Below are 20,368 nucleotides of genomic sequence, written 5' to 3' on the forward strand. Positions count from 1 at the left end.
AAAGCATACAAAGCACATGGGTAGCTCTGTTGTTCATTAGAATGAATCAAAAAAGCCTCACTCACATACCCAATAGCCACCACCGCTTGCCTTTCAAGTCTTCTAACTATATAGAAACATAGCTACAATTAAGACTACATGTATTACATTACATGCAAGATAATTTTTGTGAATCATCCAGAGAAAATATGTTATTAGGTGGCCATAGTTTGTTTGTTTTTAAACTTGCCTACTTAAAAAAAAATACCCTGCACTTCCTAGCTGTCATTAACTGTAACGAAAAGGTCCAGGCCTGGGTAGTGTCTATGGGCCAGGACCCTGTTGGTCTGCTGTTAACTTGCCCTAGGAATGAGCAATGAAAACAAAAGTTCCTGCTGGGCAGATGACAGGCCCTCTCTCACTATTTCACTGTAAATAGAGGAGTCATTTCTCCTCTACTTCCTTCCATTTCCAGATAGTTTAACAGAGTTAATAACTAGTTGATCCAGACAGTTTTCCTGGTATAAGGAAAATGTACCAATTGTATGGCAAGCAATATACCACATTCATAAGGCAAGGCAATTTTCACTTAGATCTGAGGAAGTAAGTGTATACCTTTTGGGGGCTGAGAGCTGTCAGTTTGAAGGGATCAGATAGCAGATTTAGAGGGACAGGCTGATGTTCTCAGGAAGATCAATGAATATGTGGAGTTCACAGATGACACATGGCTGGTTTTAAAAGCTCAGGAATGACAGGAATGGGGGTGAGAAGTAGAGGGAGTGGAGGCAGGGTCAGCAGTGCAAGTGGCTGGAAAAATGGGGAGGTGAAGTAGAATGACACAAAGGGTGACAACTGGCTAACTGTATAGGTGAATGCAGGATGGTTCTAGCAGTGGTATCTCCAGGTTTCGTAGTATTGGATATCACTGTGGTAAGTTAGAAAAGTAGAAACTGATGTAAGGGGAAAGTTATGAAGGGCATCAGTAGTTCCGTCTGTACATAAAAGGAGGAAATATCACAACAGATGTCAAGTCTTTCAGTAACAAGGAAGGGTCAAAGAGATATATTGTTATTTATTTACTTACTTACTTACTTACTTACTTACAATATTTATATACCACTCCACATCGTAAGATTTTGGAGCAGTGAACACCAAAGGTAAAAGAATAAAACACCAGGTTAAAATAATGTAAACATTTTTTTTTTAAAGACAAATTCCAATAAGGTCGAATTTTAAATTTAATTTAATTGTTGGTCATACAAGGAAGGCCTCTCGAAATAACATCTTCAGGAGGCGCCGGAAGGAACACAGTGTTGGCATCTGCCTGACCTCCAAAGGCAGGGAATTCCACAGGAAGGGGGCCACCACACTGAAGGATCTTTTGCTGGTGGACTCCAGCCGGGCCATAGGTCCATGTGGAACCACCAGGAACATGCCCTCTGATAACCTCACTGACGGGGCAGGTTGGTAAAGAAGGAGGCACGCTCTCAGGTATCCTGGTCCCAAGTTGTTTAGGGCTTTGTACACTAGTACTAATACCTTAAACCTGGCCTGGTGGCGAATAGGCAGCCAGTGCAGTTCCCTCAGCAAAGGAGTTGCACGCTGAACAGAGGCAACTCCTGATAACAGTTGAGCTGCTGCGTTCTGCACTAGCTCCAGCTTCCGGACCAGCCTTAAGGGCAGCCCCACATACAGCGCATTGCAGTAATCCAGTCTTGAGGTTACTAATGCCTGTACCACAGTGGTCAAGCTATCCCTGTCCAGGAGAGGCCGCAGCTGGCGAACCAGCCAAAGCTGGTAAAAGGCAGTCCGAGCTGCCATGGCCACTTGGACCTCAACTGACAATGATGGAACTAGGAGCACCCCCAGGCTACGAACCTGATATTGTTAGCAGTCTCCACTTTCCTGAGCAGTGTAAAGTGTAGGGGTAGTGCTACAGAGTTTAGTTCATCCTTTGGATGAAAGAGCATTAGAGACTTAGGGTAGCTTATGGTCATATTTGTTTCATTTACAAATATAGAAGCAGAGCATATTGGAAGAAATAGCAGGCAGCAAAACCATGGATTCAGCATCATATTCCCAAAGCAAGCAACTGCTTGGAGTCCGACAGCCACTCCCATGTCCCATCTTTGAGTCCAGCTAGACTCCAGATCAAAATGCCTAGCTCTCCATCTGACTTTCCTCCCTTCCGGTTCAAATTGCAACACTGCCATTTCACTACCACCCTGCTAGCTGAAGGGTGATACTTTTCAAGGGCTGAAGAAATATATTTCCAATTATAAAGCTCCCATTCAGGGATCATATTCATATAACTTAAGTCTATTTCTCTGATTATCACCATCTGAAAGGTCCACAGCTTCAGGTTTTGCACTTACACTTTGAGTTTCATAGACTTCAGGGAACTATAGGTCTTGCATATAAGGTAAACTAAAGCTTTTATGAGGCTTCTCAATTCATTAACATGTTTGTTACTTGATTGTATGTGTGTATTTTCAAACATCCACCAATTTATTTGATTTGATACAGCACATGGAAGAATCAGAGGAATGCAGAGTGTCACAGACTGTTGTAGAAAGGCCTTGTCACATATTTCAAGGGCAATGTATTTGTCAAACACCTAGTTTGGACCAAATACCTGAGGATGCTCTGTGTTCTGAAACTTTTATCAAGTTCTAAGAGTGTTGCTTCTTTAGTAATCTAGACAACCCTAAATAATAATACTTTTATCACTGATATTCATAACCTTTGAATCTTGGAGTTAGGAGTGCTTATCTTAAAAGGTTGCTTGAAATAGCAAGTTATCTACGATACTTTAATGCCCCACTACAATGTTCAACCAACTGAGAGCCAACATAAAATGGGAGCTGAAGGCAAAGGACAGTTATTACCTCTCTAGAGAGGCCTCCCTAAACTGCTATTCATTTGCAAATATAAATAATTTTCCTTCAAAATAGGCATGTTGATTATGATGCTTGAAAAAAACCAGATTGGTTTCAAACTGACTAGATAGTTACTTTGGCTGAAGGTTAATGTTGAGTCTAAAGTAAGTAATGATATAAATATTTTGGCTAACACAGTGATTCAGTTCAGAAAGACAATAAAGGTAATAATTTACTAAAGTAGTGATTTCCCAATGTTGACATAAACCTTTGGTTTGGGAAAAGAAAGTATATCAGGATTTTTTTTCATTATAGATAAGAAAGTTCTGTTATAAGTCTAACATCACGAATGCAACATTATTAGTCATGGGAAAAACAACAACCCTAAAAGTTATTTTTCTCTCTGTAGTAGGATGTACAAATCCTCACTGATAATGTGAGTTACAGACAAAGTGACACAGAAATTGACTTTTAAGTAACACAAACTATATTTCTTACACAGCTGTTTGAACAATGTTCCAACTCACAGCCCATTTGGAATATAAATGTAGGAAATGAGATATATATGCAAAAAAGTAAAGGGGAGAGAACTGGGATTTGTGATCACTTTCATTATATTTTGAAGAGTCATAACTCTTCAGAGTACGAACCACCACAAATGCTTTGGACTTGAGGAGAGCTGACTTTGGGGGAATATGATATGCCCCAAGGAGTTTTGACTGGAATCTTGTGATGTCTGGGAAATGTAGAGCTAAGTATTAAAAATCATTTTTTCCCCAAAGAGGCTAAAAACTCAAAGCTTATTCTGATGATGTCTAAAGAAGAAAAAGGGCAACTGAGGCCAAGTGTGGTTAAGTAGGGATGTAGAGATTAATGTAAGCCATAAAGAAGACATTTTTTAAAACTCCACTAAAATATAAAGAAGCAAGCAAATACAAACTGATGGATATAAACAGGGAGACTCATAAGAAAGACACTTAAGCCAGGAAAAAATAATTAAAAAATATTTTAAAATTTAAAATGTAATTTCAGGACAAGGCAAAGTGCTATTGAACTGTCATAAGTATTCCAACATACCCTTCCCATACAAGATAAGGAAAAAAAGATTTGGAGGCAGGCAATATAAGAAAAGGGGAGGGGCTGCCAAAGTGGATAAGGGTCATGGTGAATGCCTCTTTAAAATAAGGTGTGATTCCACCTTGACTAAAAGAGGTAGTGGTGAGACCTTTTTTTAAAAAAATCTCCGTGAATCCCACCATATTGGATAATTTCCAGCCAGCCTCCAATTGGCCATTCTTGGGCATGGTGCTGGAACATGTGGTGGCATCTGAGCTCCAGGGGGTTCTGGATGAGGTGGATTATCTAGATCTGTTTCAAACTGGTTTCAGGTGGGGTTATGTGTCCCTCACTGGCTTTCAATACCACTGACCATGGCATCCTTCGGAGGTGTCTTTCTGTTCTGCAGTGGCTCTGGCCTTCTTGGAGGAGCAATTTCAGAAGGCAATGCCTGTTCAACGCCCTGGCCACTGTCCTATGGTTTTCCTTAGGGTTCCCTCTTGTCCCCCATGCTATTTAAAATATATATGAAACTGCTGAGAGAGGATGTCCAGAGTTTGGGGGTTCAATACCACCTGTCCAGCTTTAGGCAGTTCAAGCCAGATAGGCTAGAAACCAGCAAAGGTCAGTACTGTGAGCAAGGTCCAAAGGTGGTCCAAAGGTGGTCCAAAGGTCCAAGCATTCAGAATCCCACATGCAAGTCTGAGAGCTGGAGTAGAGATGTTGTTCCAGCTACTCTCTGCCTGGAACTGAAGGGTTTTAAACCTGCCCATTCAGGAACAGATACTGGCCATCAGAGTCATCTTAGAGAAAGTCTACTTGTGAGGAGAGTCTTACTCATGAGTAACCCTTTACTCATAAGGAGCCTTATTCCTGAGGCAGGCATTTCTTTGCCTCTTGGCCATCCCAGCCTGTACCTTTAGGTGCCTGCACTCCCTCGAACTAGGTGGTAGCTCAGCTTCTGCCTCTGAACCAGAAAGAGGACTCTCCACATCTTGAAAAGGCAGTTTGGATACTGTCTCTCTTGAGGATCCAGGATCTGTCTCATGGTCCCTACAAGCAGGTTGCTCCTCCAAGATGTTCAGCTCCGGGAGTTCTAGCTCATCCTCCAAAGACAATGCCTCCAGACACCACCAGTATGCTGATGACACTCAACTCTCTCTCTCTTTTCCATCTAAATCCAGGGAAGCTGTTTTAGTTCTAAATCAGTGTTTGATGTCAGTAGTGGACTGGATGAGGGTGAACAAATCAAAGCTTAATCCAGACAGGTTTAATCCTGGTTAGTCAAAAAGCACATCAGGGAATAGGGATTCAACCTGTGCTGGATGGGTTTACACTCCCCTTGAAGACACAGGTTCACAGTTCAGGTGTACTCCTGGATTCAGCCCTGAACTTGGATAAGCAAGTTTCAGTGGTGGCCAGCATGGCATTCACACAGCTGAGGCTAATGTACCAATTGGTGGAGCACCTCTCCCGGATGAATCTACCCATACTTCAAGTTCATCATCTAAGGCCCTCCTCCAGATGCCTTCTCTGAGGGAGACTCGGAAGGTGGCAACAAGGGAGATAGCCTTCTTGGCGGTGGCCCCCCAATTATGGAATGATCTCCCCAATGAGGCCCACCTGGTGCCAACATTGTTATCTTTTTTGTGCCAGGTTAAGCCTTTCTTCTTCTCTCAGGCATTTGGCAACATATGATGAGGCTTTAACCAGGTCTTGGATTTTTCGCAGTGTTGATTGTTTAAAATTGTTTAGGTATATGTGTGTCTCTGTGTGTGTGCTATCTGTTTATATGTTTGTATGTAAACGGTTTTAATATTATGTATAATGTATTTTTAAGGTTTTTAATCTTTGTAAACTGCCCAAAGAGCTTTGGCCACTGGGCCGTATAGGAATGTATTACACGAAATGAAATGAACTGCACTCATTCCATGAGATATCTGATCTGGCCATGGTGACACATGCTTCAGTTACATCCCACTTAGACTACTGTAACAGGCTCTCTCTACATGGGGCTGCTTTTGAAAAGTGATTCGAAACTTCTGCTGAACCACAGTGCTATGGCCAGACATTTGACTGGGGCAATTACAGGAAACACATGACTCCCTTGTTACAACCACTTCACTAGCTACCAGTCTGTTTCTGGTCACAATTCAAAGTGCTGGATATGACCTATGAAGCCCTATACAACTTGGTCCCAGGTTATCTGAAAAACTGTGTTCTCTCATATGAGCCTGCCCAGGTTTAAAGGTCTTAAAGGAAGGCCCTTCTTTTGGAGACACGTTTGGTAGGGATACAAGAGTGGAGCTTCTTGATGGCCACTCCTAGCTCTGGAATCCCTGGCAAGGTAGGCTAAGTTGGCTCCCTCTCTGCTGTCTTTCTGCCAGCAGGCAAAGTAATTTTATTCAGGCAGGTCTTTGGCATGTAAGGTGGCATGCTGGTGAAGTAGTTTTTAATAGGCTGGGTGCTGTTTGTTTTATTGTTATGCTCTTTATAGTGTTTTTAATTTATCTGTTTTTATGCTATGTTTTAATCGGGTGTCTGTTTTAATCTTGATTTTATTATTGGTACCCGCCTTGAGCACCATTTTTGGCAGAAAGGTAGGATATAAATTTAATACATAAATAATTGTAACAAGTATCTTTGTGCCTTTTAGAAAAGCAAACTGGCTTCTCTAAAACTGTAAGAGAGTGGGCCTTTTCAGTGGTGGCACCATCTGTGGAATGCCCTCCCCAGACAAGCTCACCTGGGGTCTATGTTATGGTCTTTTTGGTGCCAGGTGAAGACCTTTTTATTCTTCCAGGAATTTTAAGAATTGTTTGATGTATTCTACACTGCCCAGGGAAGTTACTTAACGGGCTGTTGAAAACTGCAATAAATATCAAATGCATACATACTTCAACAATGCAACAGTCCCGTTAAGAAAGAACAAACATGATGAGTTTGAAGTGATGAAGCCATTATGAGGTGCTTCTTTGCTCGTCTGAAAGCTCTGACAAATCGGAAAGGCAGGTCAGGAGGGAAGCTCAATCTTTCTCAGAACACTTTTGAAATATGTCTTAAACCTGGAATTACTGAGCTACTGTCTTGACATGTGATGTGTTTTGAATACTGTCAGCTAATTAGTGTTTCAAAAATAAAACCATCTTGTGGTGGCTTTATCACTTCAAATTGCTTTTGATAATTAAGGCTGTATGTACCTTAAACATGAAAAAATCTGTGCCAAGGTAAAATACATTTTTCCAGTTGGAAATGCTGAATTCTGTGATCTGTATAACTTGTGCAAATTGTTATTTCTTTTACCTTGCATAATTCATTCTTCTTGTACTTGTGACAGAGAGGGACAGGGAAGTATAGGGCACTTAAGTTCTATTCAGCAGTTCTGCTGACATCGGAGATTTCATCAGGCCTTGCTTACAGATTTTCAAGCATATCTTTGCAACCCTAAGGAAAGTTGCTATTTTCCAAAGTGAAAGCTGATATTCTGCATTCATTAGCACATTCTGTGGAATCACTGCATATTTACAACCCTCTTCTTAATGAGGCCTTAATGATGCCATGTGAATCCATCTCTAGTATGAAAACAGTCTTTGAAAAAGGGTGTCTGCACATAATGATTTCTTTTCTCCATTGAGTCACACCTTCCCTGTGTCATGATGTAATCTATGGTCTAAGCAGAGGGAAAGAACTAGGTAGCATTTAGAAGAAGGCTGAGGCTAACAGAAACACAAAGAGAACACACATTAAAGGTAATTTGCATGCATACCAAGCCCCTCTCAGAGCCAGGGATTAGCATCCACACATCCTGCTTTCTCTTCTTTTTTCTCAGTGCTCATCTCTCTTTCACAATGCTTGTCCCCTTCCCTTCCATTTTTTTGTTTCCTTCTTTGCCTTATTCTGCACTATTTGTTTTTAAAATTTCTACAAGGAAGATCTAGGATTCAGAATAGAGTGATCAAACTAAAAGCTGGGGGAGGGGGAACAGCAAATAGCCAAAGTGAGGACCCTCACTGAAACAGTATTTTATAAAAGGTGGTTATCCTGGGCTAATTGCAGCTATTTGCACATCCATCCAGATTTAACAGAGATATCCTGGCCATTTAACAAGTGGCTTTTCTGTCTAAGAGGGTGCAAGGTCCCAGCAGCCCGTGGGGAAACGCTGTTTTCCCAAGGGCTACTGTAATGTCCCCCTTCATGGATCACTGCCTTGTTGTGGCGAAGGGGCTTGCATAACTTAGTGAAGCCATAAGCTATGCTGTGCAGGGCCACCCAAGACGGACAGGTCATGGTGGAGAGTTCTGACAAAATGTGGTCCATTGGAGAAGGAAATGGCAAACCACTCCAGTATTCTTGCCAAGAAAACCCCATGGAACGTATCACAAGGCTAAAAGAGATGACGCCGGAAGATGAGCCCCTCAGGTCAGAAGGTGTCCAATATACTACTGGGGAAGAGCAGAGGGAATTTCCAAGTAGCGCCAGAAAGAGAGAAGCGGCTGGGCCAAACCCGAAAGGACACTCAGCTGTGGATGTGTCTGGTGGTGAAAAGAAAATCTGATGCCGTAAAGAACAGTATTGTTTAGGAACCTGGAATGTCAGATCAATGAATCAAGGTAAGCTGGAGGTGGTCAAACATGAGATGGCAAGATTGAACATCGATGTCTTGGGAATCAGTGAACTAAAATGGACAAGCATGGGCAAATTTAATTCAGGTGACCATCATATCTACTACTGTGGGGAAGAATCCCTTAGAAGAAATGGAGTTGCACTCATAGTCAATAAAAGGGGGGAAAAGCAGTACAGGGGTGCAATCTCAAAAATGATAGAATGATCTCAGTACGAATCCAAGGCAAACCATTCAACATCACAGTAATTCAAGTCTATGCTCCAACCACTGAGGCCGAAGAAGCTGAGGTTGATCGGTTCTATGAAGACCTACAACACCTTCTAGAACTAACACCCCAAAAAGATGTCCTTTTCTTCATAGGGGATGGGAATTCTAAAGTAGGAAGTCAAGAAATAACCAGGATAACAGACAAGTATGGCCTTGGTGTACAAAATGAAGCAGGACAAAGGCTAACAGAGTTTTGCCAAGACAACACGCTGATCATAGCAAACACTCTTTTCCAACAGCACAAGAGGCGACTCTACACATGGACATCACCAGATGGTCAATATCGAAATCAGATTGATTATGTCCTTTGCAGCCAAAGATGGAGAAGCTCTATACAGTCAGTAAAAACAAGACCTGGAGCTGACTGTGGCTCAGATCATGAGCTTCTTATTGCAAAATTTCGGCTTAAATTGAAGAACGTAGGGAAAACCACTAAACCATTCAGGTATGACCTAAATCATATCCCTTATGAATATACAGTGGAGGTGACGAATGGATTTAAGGGATTAGACCTGATAGACAGAGTGCCTGAGGAACTATGGAAAGAAGTAAGTAACATTGTTCAGGAGGCAGCAACTAAATCCATCCCAAAGAAAAAGAAATGCAAGAAAGCAAAGTGGCTGCCTGATGAGGCTTTACGAGTAGCTGAGGAAAGAAGGGAAGCGAAAAGCAAGGGAGAAAGGGGAAGATATATCCAACTTAATGCAGCGTTCCAGAGAATAGCAAGGAGAGACAAGAAGGCCTTCTTAAATGAACAATGCAAAGAAATCGAGGAAAACAATAGAATGGGAAAGACTAGAGATCTCTTCAAGAAAATCGGAGATCTCAAGGGAATGTTTTGTGCAAAGACGGGCATGATAAAGGACAAAGAAGGCAGGGACCTAACAGAAGCAGATGAGATGAAGAAGAGGTGGAAAGAATACACAGAAGAACTCTACAGGAAAGATCTTCATGTCCCTGACAGCCATGATAGTGCGGTCACTGAACTTGAGCTGGGCATCCTAGAGAGTGAAGTCAAGTGGGCCTTAGGAAGCATGACTAACAACAAAGCTAGCGGAGATGACAGTATTCCAGCTGAGCTATTTAAAATCCTAAAAAGTGATGCTGTTAAAGTGCTGCACTCAATATGCCAACAAATCTGGAACACTCAACAGTGGCCACAAGACTGGAAAAAGTCAGTTTACATTCCAATTCCAAAGAAGGGCAACGCCAAAGAGTGTTCAAACTACCGTACAATTGCGCTCATTTCACATGGCAGCAAGGTGATGCTCAAAATCCTACAAGCTAGGCTTCAGCAGTATGTGAACCAAGAGCTACTGGAAGTACAAGCTGGATTTCAAAGAGGCAGAGGAACTAGAGATCAAATCACCAACATTTACTGGATCATGGAGAAAGCAAGAGAATTCCAGAAAAACGTCTTCATTGACTACGCTAAAGCCTTTGATTGTGTGGATCACAACAAACTGTGGCAAATTCTTAAAGGGATGGGATTACCAGACCACCTTACCTGTCTCCTGAGAAACCTGTACGAGAGTCAAGAACCAACAGTAAGAACTGGACATGGAACAACCAATTTGTTCCAAATTGGGAAAGGAGTACGACAAGGCTGCATATCGTCACCCTGCTTTTTTAACTTATATGCAGAGTACATCATGAGAAACGCCGGGTTGGATGAATCACAGGTCGGAATTAAGATTGCTGGGAGAATTATCAACAACCTCAGATACACAGACGATACCACCCTAAAGGCAGAAAGTGAAGAGGATCTAAACAGCCTCTTGCTGAGGGTGAAAGTGGAGAGTGCAAAAGCTGGTTTGAAACTCAACATTAAAAAAACTAAGATCATGGCATCTGGCCCCATCACCTCCTGGCATACACTCCGGGAGAGAGCGGAGGACAGGAAGGCCTGGCGTGCTATGGTCCATGGGGTCACGAAGAGTCGGACATGACTTAACGACTGAACAACAACAACTGTAATGTCAACAGCAATCGAGAAAGCTGCATTTGCAAGGAGGTACTAGTGTCTTGATTCTTCCTGGCACACTGATACACAGCATACTAGCTGCCAGAGAAGGTATGGTGAAAGAGACATCCCTCCTTCCCTCTCTCCGTGGCTGCTTGCTCGCACTGGAGGAGGGCTGCTGTATCAGTCAGGTAAACTGGGTTTTAAGAGAAGGGGGGGGGGTTGGTTGAAACCTTAAAATATAATACAATAGTGTATATAATATAAAAACCATTTACATACAAACACATAAGCAGACAGTACATACACACACACCTAACAATTTTAACAATGAACCATAACAAAATCCAGGACCCCAATTAAAAACCTCATGAGGGGGGCAAGTAGGTCAGGCTGAATTCAAATTAGATCCATTTGGCTAGACTCCAGAAAACCACTTCTGGGTGGTGCTATAAAGGAACTGTGTGTGATAACATTAAACTTTGTTCTTTCACACAGTTACCATTATGTAGTGGAAGGACCACACTGAAAAAATTCAGCCCCCAAATATGTGTTAGGTGCCTGATACTGAAACTGAGTTAATTGAGCATCTTTCCCCCCTGTCATGGAATAAATTTAGAGGACACACCAGTCAGGAAGCTAGACAAAAATTTTATTATCTCTCTTAAATAAGAACAGAACAGCACAGAAAATTCCTGACTTCACCTAGTGATATTTGGTGACTAAACCAGATAATGACACTATCTGCCCCTGTGTCCCCCCAAACACCCAGTTTCTGATTTGAAATTAGCATTAATTGAAAAGACAATTTCTTCCAATGGCAAGATATTGTTCTCTGGTGAGCAAAGCTTCTGAGAACCCACCAGATTTTTAGGGTAACTATCAGTACCACTTTTAGGGAGGGGTACTTACAGACTGCAAGCAAAGAAGGGAACTTAAATGGAGGAAACTAAGAACGAGAGTTTCCAGAGCAATAAATAGCAGTGAACCCTGTGCAAGCAAAATCCTTATTATTCAAAAAAGAACTAATGGGGCAGTATCTAATGCTACTGCTGAGCTAGTAAGAATATCCACTAGCACAACAGGAAACTAGCACTGACTAGTGTAGCCAAAAACTAGCTGAAGCTACCACTTCTGGAATGGAACAGGACTGCACAGCTTCCTTCCAGGAGCTCCGCTGACTTGTTCCATTTCAGAAGGGCAAGTGTCCCGGGTTGTGCAAGCAAGCACTAGTTTCCCGTTGTGCTAGAAAACATTTCCACTACTGCAACATGTTTAGAGCTGATGGATTGCAGTATTGGCTACTGCCCATGCATTCAGAGACAGCACATTTCATCTGGAAGTGTTTATCTGATTTTAAGATTTCCTTTTAAGTTCTGAATAGTTTCTTAAACCTGGCAAACATCTCAGTGTAGAAGTGAGACAGAATCATAGCATTATAGAATTGGAACAGACCTTGGGGACCATCTAGTTCAACCCCCTGCTAGATGCAGGCTCTGCACCGTAGGGTGCAGCTACAGTATCCCTGACAGATGGCCCTCCAGCCTCTGCTTAAATACCTCCAGGGAAGGAGAACCCACCACCTCCTGAGGCAAACTGTTCCACTGCTGAACATCCTTCACTGATAGGAAATTTCTCCTAATGTTTAGCTGAAATCGGCTTCCCTGAAATTTCCACCCATTGGTTCTAGTCCTGCCCTCAGGAGCAATAAGAGGAAAAATCTGCTTGATCTTCTGCGTGACATTCTTTCAGATATTTGAAGGCTGCTATCATGTCTTCATTAATCTTCTCTTCTCCAGGCTAAACACACCCAGCTCTTTCAACCATTCCACGTAGGACTGGCTTCCACACTCCTCACCATCCTGGTTGCTAGTCTCTGGACAAGCTCCAATCTGACAATGTCCTTCTTAAAATGGGGCACTCAGAACTGAACACAGTACTCCAAATGTGGCTTTTTTAATGCAGAATAGAGCAGAACTATTCCCATCATCTGGACACTATGCTTCTGTTAATGCAGCCCAAGACTGCATTAGCTTTCTTAGCTGCCGCACTGCACTGCTGACTCATATTCAGCTTGTGATCCACTAAGACACCTAGGTCCTTTATATATGTACTGCTGCCAAGCCAGGTCTCCCCTATCCTATACTTGTGCCTTTGATTTTTTTTGTACCTAAATGAACGACTTTACATTTATCTCTGTTGAATTTCATCTTGTTAGATTTGGCCTGTCTAGATCCTTTTGAATGTTGATCCTGTCTTCCATGGTGTTGGCCATCCCTCCTAGCTTTGCGTCATCTGCAGATTTGATAAGCAACCCCTCTACTCCAAGTCATTTACAAACATGGATATAAAGATGGATATCCAGAGATGGATAGCTAAAGGGAAAGTTTAACAGAGCCCTAATTTCACAGAAGATGAAATGCAAATATGTATCTTACAAAAACAGGCCCCTGTGCAAGTCAGAAACAGAGATTCTATAAAAGACTTATCTTTATTTATCAATTATTATTTTATATCCCACCTTTTTTCCTCTTGCAAGGAACGCAAGGCGGTCTACATGGACATCTTCTTCTCCATTTTATTCTCACAGTCCTTTGAGGTAGGTTAAGCTGAGAGTCAGTGACTGGCCCAAAGTCACCCTGTGAGCTTCATGGCCAAGTAGAGACTAGAACCTGTATTTCCTAAAGTCCCAGTCCAACACTGTAACCACTGCACCACAGTGGCTGTCCAGTGTGATTATCTTTGAGATCTTGGGGAATATTCTTAGCTTCCTTGATAACTATTATGAGGTTGAACTTATGGATTTGAGCTTCCAAATTTACAAAGATCAATTAGTAGCATACTGGTCTAATTATGAGGTTATTTGGACACATGAAAAGAAACAGGTTAAGAATTTTCAGTGACTTTCAATTGTCTCATTCAGAGCAGGTAGATAAAAATGAATACATTAAACACTAAGATTGTATATCCTGGACCAATTTTTTAAATCCCCTCTCTTTCCTTCTGTTGTTGTTGTTGTATATAGTTATTATGGTAACATACTGTGAAAAATGTGCATATAAATGTAGGCTAATATATATATATATATATACACACACACACACACACACACACACACACATACAAACATAGACACCCCCCCCACATACAAGACTTGAAAATAAAAAAAATGTTAAATACATAATACATTGTTTCTATCATTTCTTCTGTATTGAGCATTTATTCTCCAGAAACAATTTGAAGAGAAAAACTGTCCACATCATCATTTTTGGTCAGATCAAACCTGGGTTAAATAGAACATAAAATATTCAATAAACCTGATTGCTGAGTCTCATCCCTGTTTGTTTGCTCAGGAAAATTTACAAGCATAAGTGGCTATGTGACTATTTAGAAAGACTGAAAGAGATGCAGTTAGAACCCTTTTACAAACAGGTGCCCTAACGCAGCAATCTGGTAACTGAATGACCGGATCATTCATTTGTAAAGCTGAAAGAACGCCTTTGCTTACCACTTCAGTTGGCCTGTAGTATTTATGATTAACTCTCACATGGATCTTGCCAGTTTCTTTGCATCGGCCTACTTCAGTTTCATTCTTGCCTTCCCACCTGCAAAGACAACAAACATTTAATAACTCCATAATGACTTGAATGGTCTGATCATAGGAGCTTTGGGCTTGCTGATTCTAAGACAAGGCTACTGTTAATTCTCTCTACAGAACAACTTACACTCACTAACCACAGGAGGAAAGGGAGAAGTTTGACCAGGCTGGAAGCACAATGGCCTTTAAGGTCCATCTATTTTGTGTTTTGATATGGTGCTTGAGTTGTAGCATAAGCTTTTGTGTACTAGAGCCCACTTTGTCAGATGCATGAAGTGTTATTTTTGGTGTGCATCTATATCTACATTGGCCAATTTAAGACCTAAGTGGGCACTAGTCCTTGAAAATTAGGCAACAATACATCTGTTAGTCTTTAAGGTACCACAAGAATCTGTTGTTTTTACTACTGTAGACTAATATAGCTATCTCTCTGGAATTTGTGACTGAATTGTTATGAATAGGGTACTTAAATAGAATGGTAAAATAGAAAACATTATACACACAGAGAAAGGGAAAATAACAAATTTGAAGATATTCATTTATCATTTGATATGAACTCTGAAATAAAGATATTACTTAATACGTTTTCAGAATTATTTTGTTCTTCCAGCCCTAACAATGCTAGAGTCACAAACATTCTCCTGTCTGCTTTATAATCTGCCTTGCAATCTACTGAAAAAGAACACTTAAAGAATCACTTTGAACATCAGACTAAAATAAAGGCATTTAATTATGTTGTTCTAGTTTCTTTATATTGCTTTTTTCTTTCATAATATTTTGGCTACATATTTTTAAAAAAGCTTTCTGACTTTTTAAGTATGGGTTTTTTTTTGTATTCATTATATTAACTAAATACTTCCTAGAATACTTACTAAAAGCCACATGCTGGGCTTTGCAAGGGGGAAAATTTGACTCTGTGTAGTGGACCAGCATATGGTCTATTCACGCAATCACTCTTACTTATAGCCTGTCCCTTTTAAAAATGCTGAAATGGAACAAAGGAGGTGAGTAGACTTCATGTTTATGGGGTGAATTACAATCAGAATGAGCAAATGGTGTACATATGTTTGCATAAGGCTAGAATCCTCTCTCCCTCCCAGGCTTAAACTCAGAGGGCCCTATGTATATTTTGTCTCAAAGAGCACTTCTTGGAACATAAAACACTCCCACCCTCAACCATATGCCATGCAGACCCATAGTTAGGACACTGGCTTGGGAAGCAGGGGTGAATTGTGGAAGATTATTATCTGGATTTGGGCAGAAAACTCAGTTACCAGAATATTTTACAAATTCTGTGTGATCAAATGTTTTCTATACTGAAGATAATTCATAGCTGCACAACTATAAAGATTCCAATAATCTAAAGAAAATACAGACTACAGGGGAAGATCTGGTCCCTCCCCAGAGTGTAGGGGAAGGGGGCAACCTGTGTGGAAATCCTGTAGTATCCCAATAACTGATCTTGCCTTGGACCTTCCCTGAAACAGTAGATACCAATCATAGTATATATATTCCAATTCCCTATTCGCAGATTCTAGGAGAAGAGAGAAGGCAACCCTTTGCTGTAGAATGTGGTTTGAGTGCTACCTTCTGATTGATCTGGAAGTGGTTGAAATCATGCTTTGAGATTTCTAGAGTGACACCCAGGGCTTACCCATCACTATTTATCAAAATAAAACTGCAAAAATGCCAAGCTGGAGGCTGTAGTTCAAAAGCAACAGGAACAAGGAAAGTGTGACCAACTATGGTCAGAAAAGGCATTATATTTGAAACAGTACAGCTATCTTTTGTTTTCAGTAACAGAGTACTCAGTAACAGAGAGAATAGTGAGTCAGTTTGAATTACTGGAATAAAATAATGGAGATTCTTTTAAAGTCTTTATTAGAGGAGTGTATGAATTATAATGAGTTCTGGAGCTATTTTTAAACAAACCAGAGTACAACTCTTTAAATATCCTGTAAGGATCAAAATTGCTGGGGTGGAGCTGGGGGGGAGAAGTCAGCCTTAAGTTTTGTCTACTTTTTTGCTTAGAGTGTTAACCGAGCAGAAGGATCCTCTCTACAGGAGTCCTGATCTAAGGCGAAGATAACATAAACTCAGAAGATTACTCAAAAAGAAGATAAAAGCCACACAGGAGAAAATGAGAAAATTTATGGAAAACCTAGGCTATGGTGGTCTAAAACAGAGAGACATCTAGGGAAAATCAGGGCTGTTGTCAAGCATTCACATTAAAAAGAGGCTTAAATAGTTTAAAACAAGATGAATGCAACAATTTACTGTATAGAAATTGTAAATGATATTTATGACTAAGAACACTGACTACAGGACTGTCTTGTAAATTCCCATGGGACTACTTTTCAAAATAAGTGGACTAAACATAACGGTTTAAGACTGCTCTTTTGAAATCACTGCCTAGGTCTCAAAAGCATTTCCAGATAGAGTCATAGTTTCTATGTATTGTGCATGCCATCCCGACATATTCAAAACAGGGCTCATCAGAAGCACATAGAAATCTTAGAAGTGGATATCCAGTTTCTTTTCCATAAAAGCTTTCTTCTTCCTCAAATCAGCTTTCAGTATGCTGATACTTTGCTGATAATGGTTTTGAAAATATTCAAAATCTTTTTAAAAGTACTATGAACTCTACAGTATACTTTAATATATGGTGTGCGATAATGACCACAGTGGAAAAGCAATGCAATAAAATACTTGTTAATAAAGCTTTGGGAAAGAAAGGAATTCCTGTCACAAGTATAAGGATTCATAGCTCGTATAGGAAGTAATTTTTCAGGCTAGTGAGTTTGTCACCAATTGTCATCCAGATTAGCCACTTCACTGGAGCTTGTCTAGTGCTTGCAGAACAGAATATTAATGTGCACCACGAAGTTTTGCATGGGGATTTCCATCACCAAAATTAAGGTATTGATTTTGAAAAGAACCCTCACTCTAATGGCCCACTTCCTTCCTTTTTTGCTAATGTTCAGAGATTCTTAATTTTCTGCAAAAGACCAAAATAAAAGCCCAATCTTAAATGCATGCTTAGACTTCACCTTAGTTCAACAGCCACTGACCTCAAGAAACACATGAGACAACAGTGACTGGATTGCAGACAAGTATGCATGGATGTGTTTTTAAAAAAGGATAGTTCTCTAATCTTTCCACCATCTTGTTCATTTTTGCAATGTGGGCAGACATAGCAATTTTCCACAGCAAAATTTGAAGGGAAATTAATCTGATTATTGCATTGAATTAGTACTTATTCAGAATTTACTAAATGAGAAGTACAAAAAACAACAGTAAGAAAGTTTAAAACACCAACCCCAAACTAAAAAGTATCATATAATATAGTATCTTTCATGCCACCATAATGTGTTCACCAATTGCAAAAGGACAGTTAAACCTCCTAACTACAAAGAATACTCCTGTGTAAGCCATACATGTTAAATAAATATATGTTTTGCCACTGATTTCAATCATATAAAAATTGTACTCTGTGTCTGGGAACTAAGCCAAAATTAATTGCTGTTATTTATTTTTAATCCCTCTAATGTCTGGGGACTTCATGACCTCGTTGGTCAATGTGCCTTACGGTGCAATGCTATGCATGTTTAGACATAAAAAAGTCCTACAACTCCCAGAATTCCCCAGCCAGTATGGCGGGCTGGGGAATGGTGGGAGTTGTAGGACTTTTTTTTATGTCTAAACATGCATAGGATTGCACCCTTGATGTTGCTGACAGCAGCCACACGCTCTCCAGCCAGAGGCCCAAGTGTTGTTGGATGTTGTTTAGATTGCCTCTAATTGGCTTTTGAACCCATCGACCACAATATCCTTCTGTGATATTGTGTTTGTTTATTTGTTACATTTATATCCCATCTTTCCTCCAATTAGCCCAAGGCAGCATACATGATCCTCCCTCCTCTCCATTTTATCCTCACAACAACCCTATGATGTAGGTTAGGCTGAGAGTTGGTGACTGGTCCAAAGTCACCTAGTGAGCTTCATGACCGAGTAGGGACTACAATCCAGGTCTTCCAAGTCCAAGTCCAACACTCTAATCATTACACCAGAAGTTCTGGATAGGTTCTATCGGTGGGAGACACTACTGAAATGTCAGAACAGTGTACATGGTCATCCATCCCCTTGTTTTAGCCTTACAGCACCTTGTAGCATAGGGCATGCAGAGAAATAGTGACTTGAGTTTGATGATATGACACCCCATATATTAATTAACCCTTGGAGCACCACCATTATGAATATGAAAGCCCCAGCCAGGGGTTACTGTGGCTTGTTAAGTCATCCGAACCCAGGCAGTGCGGGTTGCTTGGTGAACTTGTGGTCTGTTTTAGGATCATGTGAGGGCCAGCACACACTGCAGCCACTGGGGGTAAATTAAGCCATAATTAAATTAAGGCTCTTGTGTCATGTGAACTGGCCCAGTCACTGGCCCAAGGTCACCCAGTAAGCTTCCTGGCTAATCAAGGTTTGAACCTGGATCTATCAGATCTAAGTCCAAGGGTTAAATTCAACATCCTGCAAGTGGATTTCCACTCATGCAATAGGACTTCCCCTTGTTCTCCTCTCCCCTGCAACCCCCATACACCTCCCCAATCTGCTCTGGAGGGTTGCCCAGCCCTCGAGAGCAAATTTGGGGGGTTCCCAGGGGGCTGCAAAGGGGAGGAGAAATATGTTCTGGAAGTGGTTTCTGTTCCACTGGCAGATGGCCACCACTGGATCCAGCCCCATGATTCTATCCACTTTCTTGGTACAGATTGGTAATTTATTATTGTTTAGATTCTCTACTCTGTGGTAAGGCCCAGTCTTTGACTGAAGCCTGGCAAATTATGTTTGGGGATTGGGATGGTTAAATCCTCTCTAGAATCACTTAATTAAAAGCTTTCTATAATTAGACAAGCATTTCTTGTTTGAAGTATTCATCATCATAGTCAAGCTTACAATAAGCCAAGAATAAAGTGACCTTGAAGAGATACAATGTATTCTTATAAAGGATGGCTGATGAGGTTGGGAGAAGTAGTTTGGCTGAAGCTGGAGCAAAACGTGTTGGCCAACCTGTGGAGAATACTTCTGGAGGCTACCAGTCATCCCTGTCAGTACTCTCAGCTTGATTTTTGTTTTTAAAATGCTCACTCTCATGCAGTGTTGCATATCCTTGAAGATGGCTCTTTCTTTCTGTGAGACATTTCAGAACTCTTTACATATTTAAAACATTTCTAGTCTGCTTTTCCCAAAACACTCAAAGCATCTCAAACAGAATAAATATGATTACTCTGATAATCATAACCATTCCGACGATAGCAAAAATGCAGACTAACGTGACTGCGACTGTTTATTGCTTCTCTGTGTTAATCTTAACCCTTCAAGCAATGCACATTTCTCTGCAAATCTATATGCAGAATTATATTTTAAAAATTAATAAATCTTTCCATTGCCTGAATAGATCTCCCCACCTTTCACAGCAGTCTAAGAACTCTTGAGTGTTGCAGTGGTTTGAGGCTATCCTTAAACTCTTACTCTGATTTAATAAGATTAATGGCAGAAAATTAGTCAAGACAAGTGTTTGCCTGTTTGGTTTATCCTGCTGGAGTTCAAATTAGATGAGGGAAGTGTTTCCCCATCATACAACTTAATTAGTAATAGACAGAAAGAAAAGAGAAAGGAAAAAAAAGTGTACTAGTTATAGGGGGAAAATATTTGTAGCTCAAAGGCCTTCCTGTCGGTGCAAAGAACTGAATTAGAATCAGTTCTAATCTTATCATTCCAGCATTTTCCTTGGCACTAGCAGTGTTAAAAGGGAAAAAAAAACTAGATTTCAAAGACAAAAGGCCTAATAGACAAAATTACTAACATCTATTTATTTTATTTACAACATTTGTATACTGCTCCAGCTCTAAACAGATTCCAGAGTGGTGAACAAGAGATAAAATGAACAAAAGATTAAATGAATGAAACATGATATTAAAATTATTCTTTAAAAAACAGAG

The 20,368-nt window shown here is 40.6% G+C and overlaps 1 protein-coding gene across 10 annotated transcripts in view; it reads right to left on the minus strand.

Annotated features, from left to right (window-relative positions):
• GMDS (GDP-mannose 4,6-dehydratase) overlaps positions 1–20,368 on the minus strand; it is a 453,335-nt gene that overhangs the window by 111,651 nt on the left and 321,316 nt on the right. For 5 of the 10 annotated variants that reach the window (XR_014790260.1, XR_014790259.1, XM_084850473.1 and 2 more), the window contains exon 9: positions 14,277–14,373. Coding sequence is in view for 8 of the 10 variants with exons in the window: in XM_084850473.1 (XP_084706599.1) it covers positions 14,277–14,373 (97 nt within the window). In the remaining 2 variants the exon portion in view is untranslated. Of the gene's footprint in view, positions 1–10,666; positions 14,374–20,368 lie in introns of those variants that run through there. The other 5 variants (XM_084850472.1, XM_084850478.1, XM_084850479.1 and 2 more) reach the window with 1 other exon arrangement.

Source organism: Heloderma suspectum, chromosome 4 (genome assembly GCF_057233095.1).
Source record: "Heloderma suspectum isolate Gila_16-S chromosome 4, 16-S_ref, whole genome shotgun sequence".
NCBI classification, from domain to species: domain Eukaryota; kingdom Metazoa; phylum Chordata; class Lepidosauria; order Squamata; family Helodermatidae; genus Heloderma; species Heloderma suspectum.